The sequence below is a fragment of the Spermophilus citellus genome (genome assembly GCF_964194105.1).
Source record: "Spermophilus citellus genome assembly, chromosome: 2".
Lineage (NCBI taxonomy): Eukaryota > Metazoa > Chordata > Mammalia > Rodentia > Sciuridae > Spermophilus > Spermophilus citellus.
The window spans coordinates 257,501,470-257,511,792 of NC_138183.1; the positions used below are offsets into that span (position 1 = coordinate 257,501,470).

At 65.0% G+C, this 10,323-nt stretch overlaps 1 protein-coding gene across 1 annotated transcript in view; it reads right to left on the reverse strand.

Annotated features, from left to right (window-relative positions):
• Positions 1 to 1,038: 1,038 nt before the first annotated feature.
• Positions 1,039 to 10,323, reverse strand: part of MUC2 (mucin 2, oligomeric mucus/gel-forming) — a gene marked incomplete at both ends in the record, with an annotated part of 28,454 nt that continues 19,169 nt past the window's right edge. The window contains 19 exons of the mRNA XM_081280507.1: positions 1,039 to 1,261; positions 1,385 to 1,511; positions 1,780 to 1,819; positions 2,053 to 2,181; positions 2,821 to 2,919; positions 3,179 to 3,301; positions 3,427 to 3,467; positions 3,625 to 3,729; positions 3,989 to 4,166; positions 4,904 to 4,935; positions 5,042 to 5,142; positions 5,245 to 5,314; positions 5,871 to 6,049; positions 6,658 to 6,886; positions 7,136 to 7,319; positions 7,728 to 7,975; positions 8,386 to 8,560; positions 8,817 to 9,079; positions 9,716 to 9,916. Coding sequence (XP_081136633.1) covers positions 1,039 to 1,261; positions 1,385 to 1,511; positions 1,780 to 1,819; positions 2,053 to 2,181; positions 2,821 to 2,919; positions 3,179 to 3,301; positions 3,427 to 3,467; positions 3,625 to 3,729; positions 3,989 to 4,166; positions 4,904 to 4,935; positions 5,042 to 5,142; positions 5,245 to 5,314; positions 5,871 to 6,049; positions 6,658 to 6,886; positions 7,136 to 7,319; positions 7,728 to 7,975; positions 8,386 to 8,560; positions 8,817 to 9,079; positions 9,716 to 9,916 — 2,747 coding nt within the window. The remainder of the gene's footprint in view (positions 1,262 to 1,384; positions 1,512 to 1,779; positions 1,820 to 2,052; positions 2,182 to 2,820; positions 2,920 to 3,178; positions 3,302 to 3,426; positions 3,468 to 3,624; positions 3,730 to 3,988; positions 4,167 to 4,903; positions 4,936 to 5,041; positions 5,143 to 5,244; positions 5,315 to 5,870; positions 6,050 to 6,657; positions 6,887 to 7,135; positions 7,320 to 7,727; positions 7,976 to 8,385; positions 8,561 to 8,816; positions 9,080 to 9,715; positions 9,917 to 10,323) is intronic.

Consider the following 10,323-nt stretch of genomic DNA (forward strand, 5'->3'; position numbering starts at 1 on the left):
GCCCGCTGCCCTGCCTGGGGTCCGGAGGTCAGGTGGGGAGGAAACCAGGCGGAGGTCGGACAGCCTGGGAGGGCAGCTGTCTCAGCCCAGCCCCGAGGAGGCCTCGAGTAGAGAGAAGGAAGAGGGGCTCTGGCCTCTGGCGGGCAGCTCTGGACCCCCCCCCACACAGGTGCCGTGAGCCCTGAGGCACTGCAGCAAGGCTCGCAGTGAGACTGGGTGCTGGGGCTCTGGCCTCCTCCGGGACACCTGGGGCTCCCCCAGCACTGCCTGCTGCCTTGAGAGAGGAGGTGGGGGCTTCTCTGCACGCACCGACCACAGATGGGCAGCCTCCACCAGCCTCCATGAGTCCCAGAAAGCCAGGGCCTCAGCTCCCAAACACGGGAGGGCACGGTGTCTGAGGTCACACACGTACGCGTGGCCAGCCGTCCACTGTGCCTTCAGGTCAGTGGGAGGCCTGGCGGGCTCTGCCTGGAAGCGGCCTGCAACCCTGGCCAGCCAGCCACGGCCACTTCTGGCTAGTTTGCAGCGGGAGCTGATTCTCTTTGGCTTTTCCGGGGTAGAAACCCAGAGAGATCCACACACACAGGCACACTGACCCCACAGCTCGTGCTGGACTGAAATCACCCCAGCCGCAGAAAGCCTGGGAAACGGCCATGAAAGACCCTGGGACCGTCTCACAGCCTGAGGTCAAGCTGCCCAGCCAGGGCTTGGCACAGGCAGAGAGCTAGGGGCTGGTTTTTCTGGGCAGTACTGGGCAAAGCCAGGATCCCTGGGTCCTGTGTACACACTGGTGGCCGGACCGTGGGGGGCCCAGGGTCCTCTCTGAGGCACCCCACCCCCACACCCCTGGACCCTGCCGCCCAGTGGCCCACGGGCATCAACTCAGACCACACAGTACAGTACAGTATCTCTGCCTGAGTTTATTATCAGAAAGCAAAAGATCCAACAAAGCCTCAGAAAATAAATATCCGCAGAGAGGAATCCAAGCTCAGGGGGAAGGGGCGAGGCAGGTCAGCGGTGGGGGCAGCGCCTCCCGGCTCACGCCCTCCCTAGGAGCCGGGGGCTGGAGCGGCGGACGCGGCCCTGCTGCGCCAGCGGGAGCCCGCACACGGAGTCCTGGCACAGGCAGCTCTCGATGTGCGTGTAGGTGTGAGCCAGCGTGCCACCGTTGGGGCAGTCCAGCACCACCTCGCGCTCGCTGGTCCGCTCCTCCTTGCAGCAAGAGCACCTGTGGTCCAGGGCCTGGGCCTGCGCCGAGTACCTGGGGGCGAGGACGGGTGAGGGGCCGCCTCCCCGGAGGCGGGGCTAGCCTCGCCCCGCCCCCCGCCTCTTTTTGGACTCCTCCGGGCTCCCCACCAGGGCACGGGCTTAGCCTGGGACTCACATGGCGAAAGTCCCACAGGACCCGGAGCAGTAGTTCATGGTGACATTCTTGGTGCAGCCGGCCCTTGAGATCTCCCTGATTACTGGGATGGTGGCGCAGGGGACCCTGGTCTCGTTGAGAGGGATGCCTGGGAGGAGCCCAAGGGGCAGGGGTCTCACACCAGCTCTCACTTCCTCTCCTCTGCCCAAGTCCAGCAGCCCCCAACCTGGCGCCACCGATCCCCCAGGGGCAGCCCTCAGCCTCCAGCTGGGCTCCCTCCTGCCTCTTCCTGGGCATAGTGTGAGAGAGGACGGCACAGCAGGCACAGGCTCTGGGACACCCTCCTCTCTACCTTCCTCCCTCCAGGGGCTCTGTGGCACCCACCCACTAGGCCGTGCCTGCCAGACGGTACTCACATCTCTGGCAGCATCCATTGGGCATCAGTGTGATAGAGCCCTGGGGGGAAAGGAGAATGAGCCTGGGTCCCCCAGACTTCCCAAGTGGACGGACACCCCCTTCCTGACACGGGGTTAGGAAGGGGTGGTTCCTGCAGGAGCCCAGGACAAAGCCTCCTGGGCAGCTGCAGCCAGGCCTGAGGCCAGGTCCCAGCACTGGACCAGCCTTTCAGGAACACTGGGGGCCCCACTCTGGGCAGAGCTTGGTAGACCCACGCCCAGGGGCCCACTCACTGGGACACAGCGGCTGGGGTCAAAGTCAGGGCAGGAGATGTTGGAGACGGATGAGATGAGCTGGTTGTGGACCTTCATGCAGCTGTAGAACATGCACTTGTTGTTGGGGTTGCTCTGAATGTCCCCGGGCTGCAGGCAGAGAGCATCAGTGAGGACACGTGGGAAGGTCTTGCAGCCCAGAGACACAAACCAGGACAGAGTGGGGACACGACAAGAGCAGCTTTTCAGACCAGACCAGCTACAGGCCCAGCAGCACCAGGCAAGAGGACCAGGGGTCTCGGGACAGGCACCTGCCTGCAGCCCACATCACCAGGAAGCTGTGCCCAGACCTATGAACTGACCCCATTTGGGAGAGGGACACTTAAAGATGAAGCTAAACAAAAGATCTTGAGACAAGGTCATCCTGGATTAGCGTGGCCCCAAAGCCAGGGGCAGCATCCTTATGAGAGGCAGAGGAGGACACAGACGCAGGGAAGGAGCCACTTGGAGACGGAGGCAGAGCCTCCCCGTGGCTCCCCCTGTACTTGCAGAGCAAGCAAGCCCAGCCCTGTGAGCCTGGACCTCAGAGCTGGGCACTCCAGAACTGGGAGAATCGAGTCCTGCTGGCTTAAGCCACCGCACTGTGTACATTGCTGCAGCAGCCCCAGGACCCTTGTCCACAGCTGTACCCAGAATTGGGGGACTTGGCCAGCAGAGCCAGGGTTCCCCTGTTCTCTGCTCCCACCCGCCTGTGGAACCTCCCAGCCGTGGGGGGTGTCCCTGGCGCACCTTCAGGATGAGGTACTGGCTTTTGGGCCTGTTGATGATGCAGTGGGTCTGCTCACACTTCTTGCAGCACTGGCCAGGGGCCTCCACAAGTTCAAAGCCCTGTGGACAGACAAGGCCCAGGCCCAGCTGCAGGCTTGTCCTGCACCCCAGAGGCACCTGGGGCTGCTGGGGTTGCCTGCCTGGAGAGGCTGCAGTCCGGGTAGGTGCCAAGGTGGAGAGGCGGGGACGGAGTGGGCCAGGAGAGCATGGAGGAAGTGTGACCAACTCTGTGGAAGCGTCAGGGCCTGTGTGCTTCTCAGGGAGAGGGGAGGAGGTGCCCTGAGATGGGGAGCGGGGAAGGAGGGCAGCTGGGGCTTACAGGGTCACAGGAGATGTTGCAGGGCACATGGGTGCAGGTGATGACGTTGAGCTGGGTGCTGTTGTCCACGGCGTGGGTACACACACAGTCCTGACACTTGGAGGAGTACACTGGGGAGCCAGGCTGCAGGCACAGGCAGGCGGTGAGGACCTGCCCAGGCCCCGACCACACCCCTCCCCACCCACGGGGAGCAAGGGCCGTCACCTCCCCTCCCTCCTCCACCTCCCCACTGCCAGCCCAGGGCTCACCTGGTACTCTGCGTTCTGGTGCACACACACACCCTTGGGCACTTGGGAGAGAGCAGGAGAGGCCCTCAGAGGCTGTCCTGAGTGGCCACCTGGCCTAGCCCCAGCTCAGGACAGATCCACAGACAGGACCCCCGAGGGTGCCGCTTCCCATAGCCAGCCCTCCCGCACAGCCCAGCCACGCCAGCCAGCCTTACGTACCACAGGAGTAGACAGGGCAGCACCTTCCGGGCACCATCTGGCTCTTCACCTGGAATCCCAGCGGGCACGAGGGGGGCTCCTCTCTGCACAGGCTGGTGTTGCACTCTGAAGGTGAGGCAGACTCCTAAGGCGGGTGCTTCCCACCGGCAAAGCCCCACCTCCTGCCACATAGCACAGGGCCCCTGCACCCCGGGGGGTTCCCCGTCACCCCCCCCAGGCCAGCCCCTGCAGGGGGAGGTCCAGTGGAGCCCCACAGCCTCTGGGATGGCCACATCCTGAGCTCCCAGGGCAGGGGCTGCCCACAGGGTGCCCGCTGCATGACAGTGGGGCCCAGGGTCCTGCCTCCCGCTCCAGCTGGCCTTACTGCACAGGGAGATGCTGCAGCAGGTGTCGGCAGGGTCGACCTCGGTGACGAGGTAGGTGCCGTCCTCCTCACACTTGACCGGAGCCCTCTGGCTGCATTGCTTGGGCTGGCACACGATGCCACTGCCACCCTCCAGGCAGACGCAGTCCTTGCAGTCGAACACAAACCGCTCCCCAAACTGCGGAGGAAGCGCGTGGGCTGCTGAAGCCAAGGGCCCCACCAGGCCCCGCCCACCACCGTGCCAGGGCTGCAGGTGACCCATCTGTGGCCAGCCAAGCAGGAAAGGGCTGTCCTAGGCAGCTGGCCAAGGGGTCTTGAGGGGAAGCCACATCCCTGCCCACCCCTGGCTCACAGGCCAGGCTCTGGGAAGGACAGCAGCTGCTCTCGGGGTCCCAGGCTGCCATCCACAGCCGTGACCTGCTCACCAGCACCCACCAACACGGGACTGGTGTGGGGCCAAGGCACCTCTCAAATCACTTAGGTTTGTGCAGACTTGAGCCAGGAGTGAGCCTCAGGGCCCTGACCCTACCCTGGAGGCAGACCACACCCAGTGGCCTAGGTGTCACCCCAGTGCTGACAGACCACACGATGGTGGGCAGGCAGGTGGATGCATAGAGAGAGGGTCAGCTGGGGGTGTGGATGATGGACAGATGAATAAATCCATGACCAGGTGATAAGAGGATGGATGGATGGACAGATGGACAGGTGGTGAGTGGATGGACAAGTGGGTGGAGAGATGTTTGGATGGACAGATGGACAAAGAAATGGACAGTGAATGAGTGCATGGGCGTCCCTGCTAAATCAGTATCCCAGGGTTCAGTGACTGATTACTCAGTCTCATGTCCACCGGACCCCACTCCACTCCCCCAAATTCAGGGTTTTTGGGAGATCCCCATCACAAAGGGGAAGACCTACCTCTCTGGGCACATTGTCGGGTCCCACACAGCCTGGGAGAGGAAGGAAACACCTGTTAGCACAGCTTGGTACTGTAGGGAGCAGGGTCCGCCCTGGGCCCAGCCCCATGGACCCTGAGGAGGGCGGTGGGTGGCCTACCGCAGGTCTTCACGCAGACATCGAAGCCCGGGGCGTAGCTCGTGGTGCCTTCGGGGCAGTAGCAGCCCTCCACCAGGCTGCTGGAGTTCTGCGGGGAGGAGCTGAAGGAAGAGGATCCTCAGGGGGGCCTCTGGCCCAGGGCGGTGGGATGGGGAGGGAGCCACCTGCCAGCCCATCCGTCGGGGACTCGTCACACGACGTACCTGGACTGGCAGGTGGGCTCTTGTGAGGGGCCACAGGCCCGGTACTCCCTGTGAGATGGGCATGTCACAGCTGCAGAAAGCAAGGACCAGAGGGCCACTCAGGAGGGCACATGCCCAGTGACAGCTGCCCGCTCCGTCCCAACCAGCACCTCCCCACACCAGCAGAGGTGGCCAATGACTCAGTGCTGTGGCCTCTGTCCTGCCCTGGTGGGTGCCTGGTGGGTGCCTGGCTGGGGGGGGCGTGGTCACGCTCTGGTCAGCTTGGAGGCTGGGTGACCACACCCGCCTCTCCCACGCCTCCACCCCGGCTGCCCCCGGCAGGCTCAGCCTGTGGCCATCAGGGAGGTGCCTGTGGCTGACAGCAGAAGCAGCGGGAAGGGACCAGCCTGGAGGACAGGAGGCCCACACCCACCTACCTAACCCTCACCCTGACCCAGCTGGGTGCAGAACTCCACACCCGGCCTCCGGGCTGTCCTTCCCCACCTGGGGACCCAGCCTCAGCCCTGGCTGTCCCTGCACGCCTGGCTCAGCCCATGGGGTCTAACTCCAGGCTTCACAACCAGCAGATCTGGGAGCCTCCTCTGGCCTGCAGGCCCCCCGTGCGGGGCAGGGGCAGGGGCACTTACAGCAGGTCCCATGGGTGTGGTCCCGCCAGTCAATGCAGATGCCCTGCTGGGCACAGAGGGCCGCGTAGGCCTGCACACTGGCGCACTCCAGGCCAGAGCCAGGCACGAAGCAGCTGTCAAACACGCAGGCCTCGTAGTAGTGCTGGGGCGGCACGGAGGCGTGGCACTGGGAGAACAGGCTGCGGGGCGAGTTGACGCTCTGGTCGGCTCCAGGCCAGGTGACCACACCCGCCTCTCCCATGCCTCCACCCTGGCTGCCCCTGGCAGGCTCAGCCTGTGGCCATCAGGGGGTGCCTGTGGCTGACAGCAGGAGCAGCAGGAAGGGACCAGCCTGGAGGACAGGAGGCCCACACCCACTGGGCCCCAGGGGGAGCGCTGGGTGCCCTGAGCCTCCCCAGCAGCCCTGGAAGGCCCCCTGAAGCCCAATCCAGCACCGACCTGTCCGTTGCTGCCTGCCTCCGGAGGCCCCCTTCCATCTAAGCTCAAACCTGGCTCCCCAGAGTCAGCCCTGAGTGCAAGCTCTGTGCTCGGCCGGCTGGGCCACGCAGGGCCTCTGGGGCAGCTAAGCTGGCACCACCCAGGAGGCCAGGAGAGCAGGGTGCCCAGGAACGCTGCTGGCCTGTGGGAACAGGGGCCTGGGCCTGGGCCCTGACTTGGCCCAGACAGCACCGTGCTCAGCCCTCCAGCTCCCCACTCGGCTGGGCCTCGCATCCTCCTGGTAGGCTAGGCTGCTTCCTGGGGCCCACAGCTGCCCAGTGGCCAGGCCCGACAGGCCCAGGCAGGTCACCTGTCCTTGATGAGCTGGCAGAGTGGAGACGTGGTGCAGTTCTCGGGCAGTGTGGAGTGGCTGCCCCCTGGCGTTGTGAGGGCCGGGCGCCTGGTGGTGAAGCTGCCGTGGGGACAGTGTGGCTTGGAGGGATCATTCACCACCCACTGGTCAGCTGCGGCCTCGCAGTTGGAGGTGATCTCTCCACTTGGCAGCACACAGTCGTCCACAGTGCTGTTGGTGCAGGTGCCTGTGGCGGCAAGGATGGTCCCATGGCACCAGCACCAGCCTGGACCGTCGGGGCCAGGGTCGTCCCTGGGAGACCACCCCTCCCCCCACCCAGGTCCCTCATGGCCAGCCCCCTCCTGTGGGCTCCCCACAGGGACCAAACCCAGGACCACACCACAGCGCCCCAACAGAGGGGCAGAAGGCCCACTGCCCGCCGCTTGAACAGGCCCCCAGCTCCCAAGGTGGGGCGGGTGGGGGCTGTGGAGCTCACCACACTGGCCCTTGGTGTTGTTGCCAAACAGGCGGTAGGGCAGCCTGATGGAGAAGGACAGCCCATTGTAGGAGATGAGAGCGCCCAGCTCGGGGATGTCCACCACGAAGCTGATGCCTGACTCGTAGACCTGCAGCCCGTACTTCTTGTAGGGCAGGGCCACCGCCTGCTTGTTGACCTGCACCTGCAGCCAGCATTCCTGGTCAGGCGCCCCGGCAGGAGCAGGGGGCAGCCAGCTAGAGGCCTGCCTTGCCCTGCCTTGTCACCTCTGGGAGCCGTGTGTGACGCAGAGGCCCATCTGCACCTGCAGGAGGGCAGCCCTGACCACCCGCCCTGTCCCCGGGAGGAGCTTCTGCCGAGACCTGTGCCCGGGCGGGGCTTGAGTGGTGGGACGCAGGGTCCCTGAACACACCACCTGGAGGGCCTGAGAAGAGCACGCTGTGTCCCCAGGAGACCCCGCCCCATCCCACCTTCCAGCCCGGCTCCGGGGAGGCTATGTAGGGCCCTTGCTGCCATCCTCTGCTGGGGGGACCTCGCTCAGAGCCCGGCCTGCTGGCCCGCTGTGGACACTCGCCAGGCCCACCCCACGCACCTGCACTTTGAGGGGCATCATCTGCGTGGTCTGCATCAGCACCTCCTGGGTCTCGTGGCGCACGATGAGTGTGCGGGGGCAGGACACCTGGTCGTTGACGTCGCAGTGGTAGTTGTCGATGTAGACCCCAAAGTTGTCCACCTGCGGGGTCACCTCCTCCACCAGCACGTAGGTGCAGTTGCCCTGGTAGCTGTAGTACAGGCCGTCGAAGGTGACGTAGTGCGGGTCCCCCCAGCCCGTGCAGTAGCCTGCAGAAGAAGCTCAGTGAGCTGGCGGGCAGGGGTGGGGACGGCAACGGGTCACAGTCAGGATTCAGGGTCAGGTCGGGAGAGCGGGCCTGAAAAGCCTGGTGCCCTTGGGTGTGAGAGCAGGCTGGACCTGGCTCCCCACCCTCCACAGGGCCCTTCCGCAGGACAGGGCCTCGGTGTGGAGCCAGAGGGGCCCCTCTCACCTGGAAGGCCTCCTCCTTCTGGGGAGGTCCCCAGACCTGGGGCAGGAAGGAGTGCGAGAAGTCCCTGGGCCCTGCGCCAAGCCTGCAGCAGGTGCTCAGCCCTCGGACTCTGCCCCCAGGGCCCGCGTGCTCCCAGGAGACCAGTCACGCCACCCTCCACCAGAGAGGGAGTGGCAGGCAGTCCCCGAGCGACTGGGAGGGACTTACAGTCACACTCCCAGTGCCAGCAGCAGCCGTCGGGGTCCAGGACTTGCACAGGCTTGAGGCCATTGGAGCAGGTGGGCATGGGCGGGGGCTGGCACTCCTTCTCCACGATCTCCACCACGTTGTCGTGCTTGCAGATGGCCATGGTGCAGTTACACAGCCACCAGGTCTCGTTCTCCTGCAGGACCAGGCCCTGGGAGTCAACAGGCTGCACGTGGGCAGCATGGCAGTCCACTCCACCCCAGAGGGGCCGCCGGCAGCGCAGGGCCTCGTGGCGGCCAGCCACCTGGCCAGGCCTGGAGAAGGCCCAGGGCTGCAGCGGACCCTGCACTGCAGATGGTGCAGGGGGGGGAAGGAGCATCTCGGACCCCTCAGGCCTCGGACGCCTGGACACCCCTGGCGCCGGGGGAACGAGGCCACCCTGGCCCACTGACCTGTCTCGGAGGATCGAAATCTAGGCACCCAGTGGGCTTGGTGGTGCCGGGTGTCGGCTTGGAGGATGTGGTTGTTGGCGTGGAGGGCTTGGGTGTTGAGGGTGTCAAAGGCGTGGCCACCGAGGACGGAGTGGGCACCGAGGATGTAGGCGTGGGGGAAGGCGTGGACGGGCAGGACCAGTTGAAGTACTGGAACTCACAGTCAACGGAGCAGTTCACGTAGTAGCAGGTGTCCCCGATGGTGTTGTTGTACACCACGTCACCTGCGGGAGAGACAGGTCCAGTCCCCATGCCACCCAGAGGCAGGGTGGCCACCTTAGGGGACACAGGTCCCGTGGAAGACAGAGAAGGCACTGCTGTGGGCCCAGTCATGTGCCCCAGGGGTTCCCGTGTGACTGTCCCTGGGCACATGCTACAGGGTCGGGAAGGGGCCTCTGGGAGGTGACCAGGCTTAGATGAGGTCCTCGGGGTGGGGCCCTGGGGTGGTATTAGTGGCTTCAGAAGAAGAGAACAAGGCTGGAGCCAGCTTGCTTGCCCCGCTCGCCTGGGAATGCCCTCTGCCACATCAGGATGCACAGACGACCTCACCAGGTGCTGACACCACGCTCCTCCCAGCCTCTAGAACCGTGAGCCAAATAAACCTACCTCTCATCTTTAAAAATGATCTAGTGTCAGGCAGTCTGTCATGGCAACAGAAAATGGACCAACCACCCTGACCATGCTCACGAGCTGAGGGACCCTGGTCCCTCTTTCCAGCCAGATGTCCCATTCCACCCTCGTCCTCCCGCCTCCTGAGCAAGTTCCTGGCTTGGACCTTGCCTGGTCCTTCACCTGTCACATTAAACAGGGATCAGACCCAGCTTCGGCTGCCGAGTGTGGGGGTGGACGGCCAGACACACCTGGGATGTAGTACGTGTCGTTCAACACGCAGCAGGTGGTGGAAGTGCTTATCTCCCACGGGGTGCTGGGAGACTCGATCGGGGTGGACGTGGCCAGGGTGGTCTCCAGTGTGGTCGGCATGGTAGAGGGCCCTGTCCTGGTGGAGGTCCCGACGGTGGTTGTCGGCACAGTGCCGGGAGTGGTCTTCGAGAAGGGTGTGCCTGTAAGGACAGGTCGTGAGCTGAGGCCGTCACTCCTCTTAGGTGCCACGGGGGCCCGACAACAGGACACACAGGGGAAGGTGGCCGGCCGGCTGGAGACCCAGGCTCTGGAAGCCACCACTCACACTGTGTGCCATGGGAGGACTGCAGGGGAGGCCGAGGCTCAGGACAGCAGCAGAGCTGCAGGAGGGGCTGCAGGGCTTCAGGCTGAGCGTGCTGGCCCCTCCGGCCTCCTCTGCCACGCCAAGGCTCCAAAGGCCCAGGCAGGGAGGCCCAGGCAGGGAGGCCCAGGCAGGGAGGCCCAGGCAGGCCTTGTTCTACACAGCCCAAGGCTCACCAAGGGGCTCTGCCCACGCGGCCCAGGCACAGATGACGGTCGGGGCTCCCTGCACTCAGTGAGGGTGCTC